The sequence below is a fragment of the Stylophora pistillata genome, chromosome 10 (genome assembly GCF_964205215.1).
Source record: "Stylophora pistillata chromosome 10, jaStyPist1.2, whole genome shotgun sequence".
NCBI classification, from domain to species: Eukaryota; Metazoa; Cnidaria; class Anthozoa; order Scleractinia; family Pocilloporidae; genus Stylophora; species Stylophora pistillata.
In genome coordinates, this window is record NC_142528.1 from 22,826,881 (window position 1) to 22,846,161 (window position 19,281).

The window sequence follows — 19,281 nt, forward strand, 5'->3', positions numbered from 1 at the left end:
CATGCAAATGCTATGTCAGTATTAGTTACATTAAACCTATTTGATCTTATCAAGGTTTTAAAAAATCAGTGAAAAAGACTCTTCTAAGAAAAGGTTTTTTTTTTTTACATTTTTGACTTATCAGGCTACAAGAGGATAAACTGCTTTACAAACTAAAATATTTTAGAAACTCTGTCGGTCTGGAAGTTCGGTGACAAAATAATGCTGGCATATTTCACAATTGATAACTGTAACATTGTGCATTATGTTTGTGTAAGTTCTAGACCAGCTTTGGACCTGATCAGGAAATACTTAATCTGCTCTCATTAACGCATTACATAGCAATTGTTTAAATGTGTAGTTCCTTCTCCAATAAATATATCTTATTAACCAAGCGCGAGGGCCGTACTGGGAGAATATCGGCCTGAGGTCTTGACAGTACGGACCGAGCGCAGCGAGGTCCGTACAAAAAAGACCGAGGGCCGATATTCTTCCAGTACGGTCCTGAGCAAGCTTGGTTAATAAGAGATTTATTATACGACTGAAGTTCAAAGGGAAACAAGTGCGGTATCATTCGGGACCATTCGGGACAGTGCCCGGTCCAATACTGAGAGAATATTGACCGGCAATAGAGCATTTTGATTGGTTGATTTTAGTTATTGGCCCTCTGACTGCCCGAGTCGTGTAATAAGTTACCAGTAACGGCCCCAATACCACTATCTCCGGTCAGAAGCTAGAAAGAAATCATAAATAAAGCAAAGGAGAGGGGACCAAATGACACAATTGCAACATGCACATTTTATTAGTTTCTCTCGTGACAGATTACAATAGACGCAACATTTCATCTTCTACACTAATAACAGATCACAATAAGATTCTTTGAGCCATAACTCGCCTTTGTTTTATTCTTGCCTTTTCGTTTTTTGCTCGATAACTGTGTGGATTTCATAAAATGCTTTTGTAAATTTGTAAAATAGAGAAAATATTTTCGCAAAAGAATCGATTTGATTGAAAGGTATTCTGCAATGTAATGTGATAACGTCACACCTAGGAAACATCTAGAAATTCTTGCAACTGCTCGTGTTCGCACACTTCATGTTAGTCTATTTTTGTTAAAAAAGAAGGAGAAAAAGAACGAGGGCAATGTAAGTGAACTTTGTTAACTTGTATCGTAAAAGCACCTCAAAATATTTCAGTGTCTAAATAATATAATCAATATGTGTATGCGAAAATTTCATTTAAAATATTATCGATCTTTGTGCAAGACTTGTGAACTAATTTAGTTGTAATTCAATGTGATGCGCCATTTAAGGACCAAAGAGAATTTTGCAAATTCTCTTTCCCTTTTGATTCTCGTGGGTATAGTTTTTGAGATGGTGATAATTGAGAAAGATAATTGCTACGTTTTCTTTTTAGAACCTGAGTTCAATAAAATGAAGAATTAAACTAAATAGTAACTAAGACAAAGTTGACTTTAAAGTGATTCAATCAATCCCATAGTCCTTCTGGAGCTCTTGAAGTTGCCGAAGTTCAATAAAATGAAGAATTAAAACTAAATAATAACTAAAACAAAGTTGACCTTAAAGTGATTTGATTAATCCCATGGTCCTTCTGGAGCTCTTGAAGTCGCAAAGAGCGAAATACAAATGGAAAGAAATTTGGAATATAGATGTTTACATGTGTTCATCAACGCTTAACTTCGATTTTCTCTGTACATTGCAAATCACACGTTTACTTAACAATAAAAATACTTCAGCTCTCTGCGTAAAAATAATGAAAAGAAATGGAATTAATTCCTAGCGTTTTGGCAGTGTCTTGCAACCACCGCAACCATAGCAACAACAGCAACACCGACGACCATTGCCGAAGCGATCACGACAATCACGACCGAGGACACGACGACAGCATTGTCGGATGTATCAAGCTGAACGACTTTCTCGCACTTAGTGTTATTGCCCGCAGTCTGCACAGCGGTGATGTTATGAGCAGCCAGTGTTTTGTTGGTTGGTTTAGCACTGTCGTCTTCGTCCATGTCGATGTAGTCGGTGATCTCTCCAATTTCTGACTTGCTGTCGGGGCTCTCTGGGGTTTTGCCGTCAGCTTTGGTCTTGTGACTGTGATTATGAGTGTTGGTTTTCTTCGCTTTGGGGAGGTGCAAAGTGATTCTGTCACCTTGTACGTGTGTGGTGACTGAGTCTGACTCCTCGCTCTCTGTTCCCATGATAAGATATCGGCGACCGTCAATGGTAATGTTACCGATAAATTTATGAACTGCAGGCTTTTTCTTATCTTTGACGGGTCTCTCTTTCGCCACAATATGCTCCCTTCCTTTAGCCTTGGCGTCGTGAGATTTGGACAGGATCTTTTTATCTCCCAGTTTGCCGAACACCGAGATACCGTCGGGTAGTCCAGTCAGGCCTACGCCCATGCCTGAGCCTACGTCTTTGCTGGTCAGTGGTTTGCTAGTTGCTATTGGCCCTTCTTTAGGTGAAGTTAATTCCTTGACATTACTCTGCTGGTTATGTGCTTCGTCTATGATATCGAATATCTTCGGTATCTCGCGCTGTCCGCTACCTCCAGCCGTGAACGCGCTCGGTGCCGTGGACTCATCGATTATGTCGAGAATTTCTGGCAGTGTGTTAATGTTGTCCGAGTGCGAACCGAACATGGACACCTTATGAGTTAATTTCACAGGCGATTTTGGTGGAATTAAAGAAACTTCCTCCACATGGCTTGATGCTAGGTGCTTTGAGAACCCATTCTGTTTGACAACGTTCTGGACGTCCTCTGGTACGAGGGACTGTTGAGTTGGCCAGGCGTGTATCGCGGGGATTTTCTTACTCGGCTTTACAGTCAGTGGGTTGATATATTTGACAGGTTGGTCTTGCTCCCCCTGTACCATGTGCTCTACTTGTTTTACAGTGTCAGGGATAAGCTGCACTGGTTTAATACTGGGACGGAAGTCAACATTCTGATGCTGGAAGAAACCCTTGAGGGCTCCTGTCGGTCGGAAGGGTCGCGGCCTCTGTGCTGTATAATCCAGTTTCTTTTGCGACTCATCGGAGACGATTGCCGGGGGAATGGAAGGCGGAGCTGTGAATCGTGAGACTGTAGAAGCAGTGGACTCTGTCATGACAGCTGGGGGTGCCGTGGTCGGTGTGGGAGCGGTATTTGCCGTTGTTGCTAGGGTAGCGGATTTGCCTTGATTTGGATCTCTGAAATTGACGATAATATCCTCGACTTCTGTGGGGGCTGCTTCCTTCTTTGGGGCGGAAGCAACTACCTGGTCGCTCAAAAAATGATTTAGTTGACTCTTGGAAGGATTGCCTGGAGATAATTTTGGTGAATCATAATATGAATTTGGATACACGTAATCATTCATTGTCTGATCAATATCCGGTGTGTCCCGCCATGGGCCCCAGACTCCTCCGTGCTGATCAGGATTTGCGCTGTCATCCGCTTGAGGGTATATCGCGGGCGTGGACCTTCGGTAGTAAAACTTAAGCCTGTCAATCATGACTTTTAAGGTGTTTGGCATAAAATCTGCTAGGTTGTGGTATTCGCATGGATCCCACTTGATGTTGAATAAACAAGGCTTCAAGTCAGGGTTACAAATCGGTGCTTTTGTGTACAGTAGTGGGTGTGGGTGCTTTAAGGTACAATCAACGGCTGCGTCTTTGAGTACACTTGGCTTAGGGGGCTGGTCTAACTCGCGCTGACTTTCTGGTCTAGGGTACCAATCACTATAGAAACTGCGGTTTTGATGGACTATCATCTTATAGTCTCCAATTCTCAGAGCGGCCCTCTTCTCTCTCATGGAGTCCAGACCATGAAGGATCTCATACCGCGGAGACTGGGCATCATTGGAAATTGTCTCCCATACATTGAATCCATCGATGGATCCCAGGCCTTTCACGTCACCGCCGGCCAGATGATAGACAGTCGGAAGCCAATCAGAAGCATGCAGTAAGGCAGTTGAGACTCGACCTGGAACGCGAGTAATGCATAGTTGTGAATATCACCTCGTGTTTCATGATCAGTAAATGAATAATGAGTTTGTTTTACCTCTTTTCTTTATGAGCGGGCTATGGATAAATCCAACTGCTCGGACGCCTCCCTCCCAAAGAGTATTCTTGGCACCTCTTAGCGGGTAGTTTGAGCCTGCACTATTGTCCAATCCGCCAGCGGCTGCTCCATTATCAGTAGTGAAGATGATGATAGAGTTATCGTAAAGTCCCTTCTTCTTTAATGTTGTTACTAATTGTCGAACCGACTCGTCCAAAGCTGACACCATCCCTGTAAAACAACGACAAGTTTAGTGCATAAGTTTAACAGTGTCGAGCAAAATGCTTTCTGAGTTACTTTACCATAAGTTACTTTACCATAACATTACTCTCAATCAAAATTTTGTAAACAATTCTCGAAAGAACAAAGGATGACTTCGTAAGATGTCAATGGCCGATCCGTTGGTGTATGTGTTGAGTTCAATTTTATACTTGGTTCAAATTTTATTTTCCCTTGTTCTCGGTCATGTTAATGTATGATAATAATCGAACTACAACATATGTACCAAAGTTTATAATTTACTCAATTCCCTCTGCAAGAAAAGAGTATCCTTTGACTATTCGAGCAGTTGAATTGGAAAGTTACTGTGGAGCTATGATGATTTAAAAATTTGATATTCTAGAGTTGTGATTGAGATTAGCAGAAATAATAAATGTGCAGTGATCAGGAGGCGATGGTAACAACCTGGATATGAAACCTTCGGATGAAACAGTCGAAAATAAGCTCTAATAGAACTAAGGTAAAATGAAGGAGCAGTCCTGGATTGTGTTGATGTTGCTTTCGTGCGCTCTGTGATTGGTTCAGAAATTTCGTCCCATCTTTTCAACCAATCAGAAAGATGACAAAAGCAAGAGCCCATTTCCGAATTACCCTTGGCCTCTTTTTCAAAACGAGGCCTGGTGCTCCACCATTCTTGTGAAAGTGAGTTTAATTTGCATCTGAATGAAAACTTATTATCATACGAAAGGATGAGCACCAGGACTCGTTTTGAAAATGAGGCCAAGGGTAATTCGGAAATGGGCTATTGCCACCATGTTCTCAGCGTTTTCCCATGCCGAGGGCCACTTGATTTTATTACTAAATCTCCCATGCTTCGTCGGCTGTTTTTCCTCGTACTGCCGACTGTCTGTTTTGTTGACTTTTTTTTCTTTTTTTGATGCATTATCATTACTTATTACCTGCAAATGTCCTTCTCTTCTCGTCTCCGATGTATCCTAGGCGATCAAGGTATTTCTTTGGCACTTGAAGAGGGTTATTCTGGTTACCAACATGGACGGCTTGTTGGGCGAAGTACAAAAACAGCGGCTTGGTGCCGTCATGATCGTTGAGTACTTTGTCAGCTTCGCGCGTGAAGAGGTCTGTACCGTAAGTACCCGTCTCATTGTACACAACCTGAAAATATGAGCACACAAAGTTAAAATGTTAAAATGTTTTTTTCTCGGAGAACTTGAACAATGTGTGGTGATATCGCGAGTGTCTGGTTTTCTCCTTCACTCTATAGTAGCTTACAAAAACGCCGTCATTATTAGCCCTCATATATAAGTATGGGGCGTTGAGCAACGCAAGGTGTTAAGCCATACGTGCAAAACTCCCGCTAAACCCTCTGACTAGTCTCCAATCTTCCCGCGGGCGGAAAAATGCGGGACTGGCAGCGTTTATGACTAGGGCCTCCTATTCAGTTCTACAGTTGCACGAGAATCTCATGCAACTTGACTGGTGTCTAAGAATCTTGTGCAGTTAAGTTTTTCTATTCAGCTTTACTATATCCAATGTATCTCGCGCTTGTTAGGTTTTCGTTTTCTTTTTCAAACGATTTATCTGTAGTAAGAAACATACACTTCAAAAGATGAACAGTAAAACAACACAGAAAACATAAAAATCGTCACAGGGTGGTTTATCAGCCCAAAAATGTATTTCAATTACTCACGTCCAAGTTTCTTCGTAAGTCCAAACCATAGCCTCCGTCATAAGACACGTGACTAAAGTAATCTTGACCGGAAGTCCAGAAGCCATAGAAGGAATCGAACCCCCTGTAAGTTGGAGTGAATTCCTTGGCAAAGAAACCCAGCTGCCACTGCGAGAAGAGAATAGATCATTGATTAAAACAAATGGAATCGATATTAGATTTTGTGCTTATGGAATTCAAAGGTAAATTAACTCAAACAGAGGTTCGTGAGCACTTTTGCCTGTTAATTAATGGAGTTTTGTGGCACTTTTTAGTTTCTTTGAGCAGTCTGGCCTTAAAGTGTCTATACGGCCAAAAGGGTTTTTATAGTTTTGGTATGTATTTAACATGTAAAAAAGTATTCTTAAATAAAAATTGGATTCTGATGGGTCTTCGCCCTGAAATCGAGCTTTTAACTTCCCGCTTTGGCCACGCCCATTGAAGGTGACCGTGAGTCGGGGCAAAAAAGAGATTGGGTTCAGAGTGGGTCGTGACGTCAAGTCAGGAACGTGCCAAATCTCGCCAGTGGTCATTTTACTGTTTTTTTCAGTAAGGTAAAGAGTTTTCGGCGACATAAAAATGCTCGATAGATGTATTGTAAAAGTACTGCGTTTGTCAAGCAAAGTAACAACACGACGCTCGAAACGCTCCTGGAGTGACGTCACTCATCACCAATCTTCCCTTACGCGGTCAACTTCATTGGGTGTGGCCATAGCGGGAACTTTAAAGCTCGATTTTAGGGTGAAGAGGCGTCAGAATCAAATTTTATTTTTGAGAATGCTTTTTTACAGGTTAAAGAGAAACCAAAACAATAAAAACCCTCCGACGAAGGGCTAACGCTCGAAACTTCAGCTTTTGTAATCGTTATGGTGGCCAATTTAACATTTCAACTTTGTTGATATATTCAAATAAAAACCCCTTTGGCCGTATAGACACTTTAATTTTGCAATCTTTACTAATCTTCTCCAAACAGTTTTTGGTTAATTTTGCTTAGTTTGATGTTTTTATTTTATATCTTGCCAAAATGATATTTTGTTGTTAAGGCAGCGTTGCATGTCGCAACAAAAGAACTCAAATAGTCAAACAGTCGTTCAGTAACCATTGCCTTTAAATTGTCAAATTTGTTTTGCCAAAACTTGTTACGCCATTTTTATGACCTTTTGTTTATACCTTGAAAGACTAAAGCTTTTTGCTTAAAAAGAAAACTTTTTTTTTTCCTGGGTAGCCAATCAGTGTAATGCGGCTAACTGAGAAAATCCATATTTTTTATAACCAACACAAGTTTACCTTTCCTACAGCGTGGGTTGAGTAACCTAACTGCCTCAAATATTCCGGCAGAAGCTTTTCCTTTAGTGGCACTCCATAAGGCTGCCTGTTATGAATCGTGTCATGTTGAAGGCCTGAAAGATGTTTGAAGAAACCGGATATTGTTCAAAGTTGCATGTGCCTTTGTAAACGCCCTGTATTATTTACGCACTACAGTGTATGCGTTTGTTACGCTCTTTTACTTCGAATTTCAAGCGAGCAACAATCGGTTAAGAATTTGAGAATACCCTAGCCTTGGCGACTTTTCTTCGCTTGGCGCGTCGCTTGAGTTTTCTCTATATGGCCATTTCTAAGTACCCAGCTCACACTCATGGCCAACTTACCGTGAGAGCCCGGGTACGAGATCAGACTTGCATTTATGATGTTAAGTTTACTTTTTGAAAATATTTCAGCACCCTCAATTGAAATAATTGAATCTAGATGTACTAATTTCTTACCTAAATTCAAGGCATATTTTCCAGTCAGGAACGCAGCCCTGGAGGGTGAGTCTATTGGGGATACGTAATAATTGTTAAGGATTACCCCGGAATTTGCCAAGCCGTCGAGAGTGGGCGTGGGGATCTGGGGTGAGCCGTGAAAACTGACATCATCCCAGCCCTGCAAAAGACAGTTTTGTTAGAAATAAGCCTGCGGACGTAGAATCGAGTGCTGATAAAATAAGATGATTGGTTCAACAATGATTTATAGTCGGGGTGAAAACTAATTCTCTATCTAGATTTTTGTAAATTTTCAAATTCGAAGATTGCATTTCTAATGTTCTTATTGGTTCACTCAACTCCGGTTATCAGCTCATATTCCAAGTCACCTTAAATGAAAATGTATGAGCCTTCTGTCGGGGAGCTGAAAAAAAGGCTCCAAATATCCAAACGTTCAGGATTTAATAAAATTTGATGAAACCATCATTCCATTCCCGCTTGTTGGCGAGATTGTTTACGATTAACTCGACGCTACGCGCCTCGTTGATTATCTTCCATATCTCATGTCCAACGCGCGCTCATGTAATAATTTGTTAATTATCCAGAGACTGCATCGTAAGCACGCTGACTCTTAGTTAGCGCCCAAATCCTCCCAGTTTTATCAGATTTTTGTAACATTGACCGCTTGTTTCTCGACGGAATTCGACGCTGGTTTCTCTTTGTTCGTATCTCAACAATGTGATGTGACAGTCATCCACTCCGCCGTTCCTCCCCCCTCTCCCCAAAAAAATCGGGTTTTTTTTCTTATGAAATGAAAAAATGTCTTTAATGAAAAATGAAAAAATGAAAAAATGAAAAAATGAAATGAAAAAAAGCTTTAAAAATGACCTTAGATGTTGAAAATAAATTCCACAGTTTTTCGAACGCGCTGAAAATGAAAAGAATCAATCAACCGTTTTTCCTTTCATGTGATGTATACGTGGAAGGCGTAACCCCTTATGTAGCTTTGTATTGATAAAATAAATTTCACTTACTAAATCATCGGCTACAATCATAATAATGTGAGGCTTCTGTGCCTGTTGAGGTTGCTGAGCATGGAGACAGTGAATTAAGTAAAATATAACAAGTATTCCAAGGGTCAGTGACCGGGAAGCGCAAATGAATGAAGCCATAAAATCTGTAGGGAGAAAAGAAACGTTTGTTAGTCAGGCTTGTGCACACACTTTGTGGTTTGAGTTATTTGGTTCATAAATAACTTTATTTTGCATTTCAAAAGTACTTTGGTTGATTAGCCATCCTCGACGTGTTCGGATTTCAAAAAAGACTAAGTGATTCTATGATAAAAGTACTAGAGAAGTCTATTTTATTAAGATTTGAATGGAGAAATATTGATCTCTGATTTGTGTGACATTTACGGAATGATTTTTCGTTCGGAAGAACTCGGTTTATAGCAGTGAAATAAAAACAAATTCAATGAGAAATTAAACATAAAAACCTTATCCTTTGTCGTCTTTTAATGACGTGAAGCAATGTAACCAAGCGAAAAAAAAACTGTGATATTCAATGAACTCACTATGGTTTGAACCCTTACGATTTCATTGATGCATCTTGTTTTTTACGTATAACTTGTACGATCCCGTTTTACTTCAGAAGTAACTTTTCAGCTCTTAGCAGGGGTTTGTTCGTGAAAGCTTCGTTCGAGAAGGTCTTCAACTAGCTACCAGCTCATTGTGAAAACAGAACCAGCAGCGCAGTGTTTAGAGAAAAATAGTTACCCCAACAGCTAAAGGTCATTTGCGACTGGTACCATGATGAAAATATGTGTGGTGTGATCAACAGCCTTTTAATTAATCGCGGAAGCAGTATTGACGACTCATACGGGAGAAACGTGTTTGTATGAAAAAAGCCAAATTTCTCTTTTCACTATTATTAAAAAAAAGACGAATAAAATAAAATAAAATTATAATTTCTTTGAAAAATATTAAATATGTTAGCTATAAAAGCCAACTATATCAGGTTGTGTGAATCAAATTTTAAATGTTATAGTAACGGTAGTTTGATCTCTATATAGGTTATGAACAAAGTGTCACATAGATAGAAAAGAAAGGTTTTTTTACAATTTTAAGTTGTATTTTAATTCTCGATTGGACCAGAATAGAAATTTAAATGAGGCATTTTTCTTAAGATCACTATTTCATTCTTTTATCGCTTTTGTTAGGTAAGGGCACAAAATCAATAGGGTGGACATTTTAAATGTCCCACCATTTTCGGAAGAAGCAAGAGGCAGTGATGAAATAGTCGATATTATATATCGTTAGGTGTTGAAAGAAGGACTTTGTTCATCTCAAAAAGTTCGAGAATTGCTACAATTTGTGATTTGTCAGGTTTATCAATCTATAACCAGTTTGTTGGCACTTTTGTATCTGATTCCTCTTCACTTAGAATGAGTTATTTAGAAAAAAGAACGAACAAAATATTCCAACCAAAACACCTTGAGAATGTATAAAGGTTCTTGAATAAAAATATAAAAAAGTATATCCTCGATCGTACTCATAACCTTGAAAGCTAATGTCTGGTGATCTGTTGCAGGTTTTAAGAAGTTCATTTTCCTTGTGATTTTTGCGGTGTTTTAATTTTTTCAAATTCAACTCCCCTTAAGAACACAGATTTATCCTTTTTTGTTGGTCAAATTGGACATGAGCCTTCACATTTTTCCCGAATCTCTTGAACCTTTGGTTAGCTTTTGTTTTTACGTTTCTCCTTCTCCTTATTGGTATATTTCATGTAAGGTGAGTTTTATTCTTTAACGATGATCATTAATTAGACTGAAAGAGCCACCCAAAAATTGTGTAAATCAAGCATCCAACTTAAGTTTTTACCATTTATCAAATATTTTACCTAACTATACCAGTTCATAGTTGTTCACGTATTTTGTGATTTTCGATGGATGCTGATTATTACGTATTTATGAGGTGCCTTTGTTATAAATTAAGATAGTAATCTCCAGCGATTACGATGGTGAAATCTCGGTATTTCATGAGATGACTGGTTGAATTCTTCGTTATGTATAAGCAGAAATCATTAAAACCTTGATTTTGTAGGAAATTAACGAAAGTAAAATTGAAGTGATGAAAAAAAAAAAAAATTAACGGTGAAATGAAAGTACTAGTCAGATCTCTGATTTCATTCCATGACAGTCAGTTTAGTAAACTTCTCGATGAGTTATATGCTTTTAGCAAAGCCTTTCATAATTTTTGTCATCCATAGAATTACTACTGAAAATAGTTACTAATAAACTTATCGACTCCACTAATGAACTATTTTATGTCACAACAGAACAGACTCGATTATCTTACCTTGTGATAGAACTCCCATATTTTTTATCCCGTAGTCCCGTCAACACTTCTAAGATTGAGACAAACAATATCCATTCCTTTGAAAATTACCTCATATACAATTTTGTCTTTTCAAACGATGGCTAACACATCATCTTGTAAGGAATAGCCCCGAAAATATAGCTGCGTTCAAAAAACCAAGCGAACCGAAGAAGATTTAGTCGCTTCGCTAGTTTACAAATGCCAACGAGCGAGTTTTCCTAATTTGGATTGTGATCAACAGGTTATACCCGCTCGAAGAAAATCCACTAAATTATTGACGCCCGCGAAAAATTCGACAAAGCCATTTGAATTTACAACTCAACCGTGGAGACAACAGAGGAAAAGGCAGCCTTCATCTGAGGACGAGGCAAATTAGTTCGAAAACAGTAACAGTACGTATGCGTTGACAAAGCCATTTGAATTTACCACTCAACCGTGGAGACAACGGGAGAGAGGCAGCCTCCACCTGAGGGCGAGGCAACTTTGTAACATTTGTAATAGATTTATGATTGCTAATAAAGATTATGATTTGTGACGATCTAGGCTCAAGGAGATGCATCCTTTTTTTTTTCTTTTAATCTCCACCTCTATGACTTGTCAAGGACTACATTACATGAGATTGTTTAATATTTATATTCAGAAAATTCTCAACTTTATAAAAACTTTTTTTAGGACTGGGCATCATAAAAAGGGCTTGGGCTGTAAGTTTTAATAATGCAAATGTGCGAAGATAATTTTGCCGCTAAAATGATATATTGACAAAGGTATGAATGTATCTCGAAGAGCCAGTTTGTCAGACCGCATTTAAATTTACTGTAAGTTTCAGCACCTAATCAGAAGTATTGAGAACTGAATCAGTGATTCCATTGTTGTTTATGTGGTTCTTGTGTGGTTCTCCTTACGTGTCTGTATGTGTGTGTTTTTACTCTTGTCAGGGTTTGGATACTGTTCAGAAACAATTAAGCTTCTCTCCACAGTCTGCCAGTGACAATGAAAGAACAAAGTTAACGTATTTAGAGCAATTCATTAAAAGGCGAAAATGATTTCTCATGGTACGTAATCGATCACAAACATCAAAATAAACTAATGGAGAAAAAACGTTTGATCGTTAACTTTGTTGTTTTGTTAAGATTTTTCCTGACACGTCAGTTAACTCCGCTATTATTGATCAGCCGAGTTTATTGTACAGTTCTTCGAACGAAGTGTCCGGAATACTCACCTTAGGGCCTGATTACATGAGCCGGGCTGGCCCGGTTAGCCGGGCTGATTTCTTTTGTTTTGGTGTTCGCCAAAGCGTGAAAACAAAAGAAATCAGCCCGGCTAACCGGGCCAGCTCGGCTCATGTAATCAGGCCCTTAATATCTATCTGTCGCACCTTTAAAAACCGCAGAGGCTCGTTATAAATCAATATTACTCAGTAATTCAGCAGATTTCCCTAGTTTTTAGTCTACAAACCGGGGTTATATTTTAGGAAGTGAAATACGCAACAACCGCGAAAACAAATTGACTTTAGAAAGAATTCGTAAAATGAACTATTTTCAAGAGGTTCTCAGTTAAGATTATAATGAAATGCATCAATGACCTGAAAGGTGATATTGATCGAGAAAATACATGAAAACAAAGTGTGTCTTTTAACTGAACTAGAAAAATATTAATTTGTTAACGGGTCTTAAGAAATAAAACGTTCAACTACTTCGAAGCTGCTCTTCATATCCCTAACAAGCACAAGTGACAGTAATGCGGAACTGTGTAAAACTTAAATGGCCAATGTGATGAAGGACCTTGTAATTTCTTGAGATTACGGAAAAGCACAAGCAAAAAGAAGGTAAGGAGTAGATGTTAGAAAGAAACCCCACTTTTAAAATGGGAACATCTCGATAAATCTGTCAGAAATTACCATGCAATGCATTGCCATCTTAAGTAAGTAGAATATGACAAAGATGGTTTCCCCGGCAGCAGTTATATCGGCGGCAAATAAATAACTTCGCTGTCTTTTTTCGATCGAGATAGAGGCACATACACATTGTCTTGCCTACTTGATGGTTCAACTGGGGTTAAACTTGGTAGAAAAAAGCGTGTGCGAGTTCTTTTAAACTCTTCAGATCTCCTTCGGCTTGCTAATACTTCTCTCAGTCGCCGGCGGAACTGTTTAGTTGTGACTCCCATTAGATTGGACCGTGTGGTTCTCTCGACCGCAGGAAGTTCCTGATAAGCGGCTTGCTGCACGTCAAAGATGCGTCGAATTTCCCTCTCGAATTCGCGATGTAACAAGTCCTTGGTTTTTTCCAAGCTCGAGTCAAGAGAGTAGTTCATTGCTTTGGCATAACGGACAGCGTTAACAATCTTTCTATGAGGACTTGTTGACAAAATCGTTTCCTCTCGTTTCATTCGCTCGTCCATCACCTCCAACAGAGAATCATAGTCGAATTCTCCGTGTTCACTCTGAGCAGTGCATGACAACGAATTTGATCCTAATGTCGAATGTGCACACAGCGAATTACCTTCGCCTTTCAAAGATTCCGCTCCAGACTGAATAAATTTGATAGCTTTCATTCGCAAGACAATGAGAAAGCAGCGTTAAAGGGTTCCATGTCAGAGGTACATTTCAAGATCCTTAGCTGTACTTAAAATTTTTCGCCGCCTTCTAAACTTTTGGCTCCAATTTTGTACGACTAAGGCGCTTAAAATTTCCAATTCACGGAAGTAATTAACTCGTCCATCTGCTCAACTAACAAAGAAAATTTGATAGTGGATTGGTTTCCCTTTTATAGAAAATTAGAAAATCTATTTTCTATTATGACTTTTCAAACCAGCATTTGCATAAAACGCAAGGTGTTCAAACTAAACCTACTTTCACAAATTGTCCAAAGCTTGGTGCGCGTTTTAATTTAACTCTGTGGTTGCAAACACCGATGACACCATCAATTATTTTCCTTTCTAGCAGAAACACTTAACCCAACAGTTCAATTTGTCTTTCGATACGTTAATAACTTCGGCAGATCAAAAACGTTGCCACGTTATCTTTTTTCATGAAAATAAAACTTGTATAAGCCGACATCTAGGCGATAATTTCCGTATAAATCTCCCTAAAGACAAGGATCTTGATTAAGTTTCAGTAACTCTACGTCAGCCGCAGACGTAATAATGGAGAAAACGAAAAAAAAATGGCAAAGAAAAAGGCAATTAAATAAGTCTATGTAAACTTGGCGTCAGAACGTATATCTGACAAATATAAAAGAAAAGAAGCGTTTGCCTCTTAAAGAATAAACTAATTATCATAAACGAATAAAAGAAGCAATTTGGTTTTTGCAAGAAAATTGAATTTGGAATGTGTTTTCTGAATATCTAACAGCTGTTTTGCAATATAGTTTGTAATTTGCATGATTGTTCATGACCCCCTTTAGGATTTCTTGACTGATCAAACTCTACAATCCCTAAATGCAACATGAGCAAAGAGGTACATTACTTGTTAGTAGAACAATTGTTTGACGCGGTAGGGTATTATTTTCTCGCATAACACAGTGAAATTACCTACGAATAACCAACCATGATTTTAAAGTACACACAAAAAGCCGTTGTCTTTCTCCCCCGGATACTTGCGTCCGTCTACTGACGGTTCCGCTCGATTTCAGTCACTAGCGTCCGTCTTCGGACCGTTCCGTCCGATTTCAGACAAGTTCGTCCATCTACCGTCGGACGGTTCTGCTCGATTTCAGTCACTAGCGTCCGTCTTCGGACCGTTCCGTCCGATTTCAGACACGTTCGTCCATCTACCGTCGGACGGTTCTGCTCGATTTCAGTCACTAGCGTCCGTCTTCAGACGGTTCCGTCGATGTGTCTAACAGTTCCACGACTAGTCTGACTCTTCCAAAGGATTATCTTGGATTTTTCAAAGAAGAAACGGGGGGAGGGGGTCATGGTTACAAATTCCCGCGATGGCTTTCACCGCGGCTCTATTTAGTGTATTTACGGGCTCATGTGCACGCCGCAGGAAGGACGGAGCATCCACCACCGGAAAAGATTTATGCCTGGTGTATTCTTTGGTTTTGCGCTTTGTAATCACCTGAATTAGAAGGTCAGTATGATGTTGACAAAAATGAATAACAAGATATAAAAAAAAAATCATCTCGCTTGAGGGGAAATAGATCCAGAACCAAATCCTCTTCTTAAAGTGACGTCCAGTTTTGTCAGAAAAGGAATACGTTTGGCCGAAAGGAAATGAGTTTCCAGATATCGATGCATCGATGTTGGCACAAAAAGAAACAAACAAAGGACACTAGAAATGAATCAGTTTTCTTTTTTCGCCACGGCGGTATTTGGTTTGGTTTTGTGCATACGTCACCATACTGATTTCTACTCTCTTGTGACGTAACTTTGAATAGACTGTAAGCCCGCACTGCTGGGTGTCTCCGTTGACTGTAGTCTGGAGCTTGTTACTCGCTTGAAATTAAATCGAAAGATTGGAACCTAAACAAGTGACCTTCAATTAAGCGTTTTATTGTTTTTACGACAAGTTACATACAGGCTCTGTAACCTAATAAAGCATCCGCTTGGGAATTAAATTGACCAATCAGACGATGCATACTGTATTCGTTATGTTATAGGAGGCCAATATAACGAATAACACTACTAGTCCTTTTCCTATAAAACCAGTGCCATTATGAAAGAATTAACAAATTTGAAATTTACTGCTAATGTTTTCTTTTAACTGGTTTAAAAGCCGCTCAAGGTAAATTGCGCACGAACAGCAGTTTGAATCAAGGATCCGGAAAAAAACGAGAATATTTGAATGAAAATTCGATTAAAATAAGTGCCTTTATCATATGACTGTGTCTCACAAGGACTGGGAACTACCGAATTCACGAATTTGATTGGCTGAAATCAATATTGAAAGCGGTCTAGATTATCCCATCTAGACCGGCATCTAGACCGGTCTAGAAAAAAAAGGTACAAAGAATATAAAAAATTGGCATATAAGACACAGCCATATAATAAACATCTTATTAACCGAGCTAGGTCGGTCTGTAAGGGAGAATCTTGACCTCGGTCGCTGGTACAGACCTCACTGCGTTCGGTCTGTACTGGCGACCTCGGTCAAGATTCTCCCATACAGACCTCCCACCCGGTTAATAAGAACTAAATATCATACGTTTTGTACATACAAAAGTAAAAGAAACCGTCTCCCCTTCCCAAACAAAGATGTCGATTCCTACAGGCTGTCCAAACATCGAAGAGCCTATTGCGTATTGAACGAAAAATTTAACCATTCTGACAAAAGTGTTAGGTTAACAACTGCAGAGGGACTTTCCTATAGATACAGCGAGTAAATTCCAGTTTTAAGCAATATATCAATCAGATATAAGGCTTACGAAAACCTTATGTACTTATGTCGTCTGTCGTTCTTGAAATTACATCATTTCGTGTGTAACAATTTGTATGTACAAAGAAACACTCGTTTTGTGCTGTCAATCAATGGATTTGTCCCAAAAACATTCAATTTAAACATTCCAGCTTTTGGCAGCTCACATGTCATGACAGTCATGTTGTCAGCTGTTTCCACTGGACACGAGTTGCCAATCTGCTTATCATTTGCGTCAAACAGCCACGACGTAATGGAAATATCGTGAGGATTAGAAAATGTGACTTTCACATGACTGTCACGTGAAACAATGTTCTCCAACTGATCCACTAGTTCCAGTCCCCACTCCTTAAACTCGGCCTTCACGTAGGGGAAGCCTGGGTTTGAGCTAGGTGCTTGATCAGACTTGATCATGAATGTTGCTAAATATTCATTGTCTTTGCTCTCAGGTTTTTTGCCAAATACGTTCAGCTGAAAAATGCCGGCTTCAGGAGAATGAACAAGAATTGTGCCAACACCCTCCGCTGTGTTACTGAAGCACAAATTGTTGTCAAGATGCTGTTTGTCTTTCATCAAATACCCACGAACTGATACGTCATCCAGTGTCTTCAGCTTAACACAAGCTCGTCCATCCGGGGTATAAATATTCTGCTTGGGCTCCTTGAGCTCCAGGCCCCACAATACAAAGCTGTCCGACATTCGGGGAAAGCCTGGCACAGGTTTTACACCAGCGAGTGCATTTATGTAATAGGTACACACGAAAGTATCTGCCTTTCCCTCACCAAAATACTTGGCAAACACTTTCAAGGTGTACTCGCCCGGAAGTGGGCAATGCACCAAGACTCGGAAACCACTCACTGTCTTCTCTGAGTGGCAAAATGAAAATTCACCGAAGTCTTTTTTGAGTCGTTTCCCCTCTCCTACAAGGTCAAGCTGTCCAAAGATGCAAGAAATTTGAATGTTGTAGTTCTGTAATGAGATGTAAGCCTTTCCGTCGTCGGATACAATGTTCTCGAGTGGATGATCGAGGTTGAATCCTGCTTCATAAAACTCACTTCCCAATTGCGGGAATCCCCCTCGATTTTTCTCAACTCCTTTCTTAGCGTGGATGTTGTATTCTATTCCACCATGCCACTTTGTATTGGACACCTCGTCTCTGATGTACAAATTCAACTTGTACTTTCCAGGAGCGGGGAACTGTGCTTTAAGCTTGACTTGGTTCACTCCACAAGGTAGAATCTGTGTCCATCTTCTTCCTTCGTATTCTTTCCCTGAGATGTTCTTCAGATCACCTCGCAGCATCTTCAGCGATGGAGAGTAGAACATCATTTCGATGTGATCTGTATCGTCAATACTGTACATGCTTTCCTTGTGACTGAGAATTTCCAATCCCATCTGGTGAATTCTTCCAGAAGGCACAACCAGCTTCTCAAATTCTTCCTTGCTGATGGGTACATCAAGGAGCTGCCATTGTTGGTCGGATGGGTAATGACTACATATAGCATATTCGGGGTCCATCAGGAACATTGACACGTCTGGGCTGCGGTGGAACATCAAATCAGCTCCCAGGTAACCAGCGCCCCATGTAGGCTCAGAAATGAACCACTCACCGTTGACTTGAACTCCATTCCACGCATGATTTGTTTCTTTAATCTGCTGGCCGGGCTCGAAGCCGTAACCCTTGGCGTAACCCGTGATGATATGTACCTGTAGACCGGCGGCTTTACCAAGTGCTTCGAAAAGATTCGCATAACCAGCGCACACTGATGTTTTATGGCGTAGAACGCTAGCGGCATCGCAACTCTTTTTCTCGGTCTTTCCAAAGAAGCCATCCACATCATACGCGACATTGAAACTCACCCAGCGGAAAATCGCGTAGGCTTTGTTCCTGTCTCCTTCCCAGGGACTGGTCAGGTAGGTGCTCAATTTTTCAAAGCTTTCCGTTTGTTCATCTGGTGTCGCTAAAACATGTGCATCGATCTGCTTTTCGATTCCCGTGCGCTGTTGAAATTTTGCCAGTCGAAGTTTTGCAAGAAACCGTCGAATGTTAGTTTGAATAAAAGTGATCATTTCTAAAGAAGTATTCGTTTCTGCAGTAATACTTTCAGCATTCTTGTGTTGAAACACCACTGACGGTCGAGCGAACATGCCATGCCTCGGCTCACAATTGAAATAATGAACTCCATCGAAGAATCCATCGTTCCCCTGTGAATGTGGATGGTCTAACTCAATTCCTATCCATTCGCCGCCGCTTGGGTCGCGTAAATAACCAATAAACCTGACAGCACCCGTGTATCCAGAAACATGCACTCGGTCGCCAACGGAAAATTGATTTTCACCTCTCTCAATTAGGCTTGTTTTGGGAGCTTTATCGTCGGGTACATTTGGTTTCGAGTCAAAGTTTTCGTTCGCATTTTGACTGTGATTTGTGGTCTCGACGGCTGTTTGGACCGATTTTGATGTTCCACATCCCATCGTTGGCTGTAAGAAACAAGTGGCTATTGTCGTCGCTTGCTTAGTGTAGCATGAGGGAACGACTGTGCCTCAATTATCTTTTCATGTGTATAAAAAGGGGAACGTTGCTAATAGCAACTTATTATTAAATCGATCGATCAGTCATGGATGATCACTGAAGGGGCACCAGTGAGGCTAACTGATGTAAATGGCGGAAATAAAGCACAAAAAGTTCTAAAAAGGTTTCGTTCGCTCTTTCCCACTGTGTATCATCATATAACTTCGATAGTCATCAGCAATAATTACAGTATCTGCTTTAAAGACGAGAAACTGAAATGGGCAGGTTATCCCAGCGGGAGT

General features: G+C 40.0%; 2 protein-coding genes across 4 annotated transcripts; both read right to left on the minus strand.

Annotated features, from left to right (window-relative positions):
* Positions 1-754: 754 nt before the first annotated feature.
* LOC111330297 (uncharacterized) lies at positions 755-11,311 on the minus strand. 3 transcript variants are annotated; one of them, XM_022935137.2, is made up of 8 exons: positions 11,088-11,311; positions 8,766-8,908; positions 7,753-7,912; positions 7,277-7,389; positions 5,972-6,118; positions 5,223-5,436; positions 4,045-4,275; positions 755-3,966 (listed from the first exon to the last, which is right to left on the minus strand). In XM_022935137.2, the coding sequence occupies exons 1-8, from the start codon at positions 11,104-11,106 to the stop codon at positions 1,769-1,771; spliced, it is 3,225 nt and encodes a 1,074-aa protein (XP_022790872.2). In that variant the 5' UTR covers positions 11,107-11,311; the 3' UTR covers positions 755-1,768. The 3 variants fall into 3 exon arrangements, with proteins under 3 accessions (XP_022790872.2, XP_022790873.2, XP_088591381.1); XM_022935138.2 differs by lacking the exon at positions 11,088-11,311 and adding an exon at positions 9,323-9,465; XM_088735255.1 differs by lacking the exon at positions 11,088-11,311 and adding an exon at positions 9,305-9,321.
* Positions 11,312-15,584: 4,273 nt separating this feature from the next.
* LOC111330259 (kyphoscoliosis peptidase-like) lies at positions 15,585-19,261 on the minus strand. The gene has a single exon (XM_022935086.2). It carries the CDS (start codon positions 18,940-18,942, stop codon positions 16,522-16,524), a length of 2,421 nt encoding a protein of 806 aa, XP_022790821.2. The 5' UTR covers positions 18,943-19,261; the 3' UTR covers positions 15,585-16,521.
* Between the last annotated feature and the right edge of the window lie 20 nt (positions 19,262-19,281).

Bases quoted from the DNA above. Each gene is read 5' to 3' on its own strand.
- LOC111330297 (XM_022935137.2), bottom strand. The intron at 7,913-8,765 runs GTAAGTGAAATT...TGTCTTTTGCAG, and splicing joins TGATTGTAGCCGATGATTTA to GGCTGGGATGATGTCAGTTT. The intron at 7,390-7,752 runs GTAAGAAATTAG...AACATCTTTCAG, and splicing joins AAAATATGCCTTGAATTTAG to GCCTTCAACATGACACGATT.
- LOC111330259 (XM_022935086.2), bottom strand. From the start codon at position 18,942: ATGGGATGTGGAACATCAAAATCGGTCCAAACAGCCGTCGAGACCACA.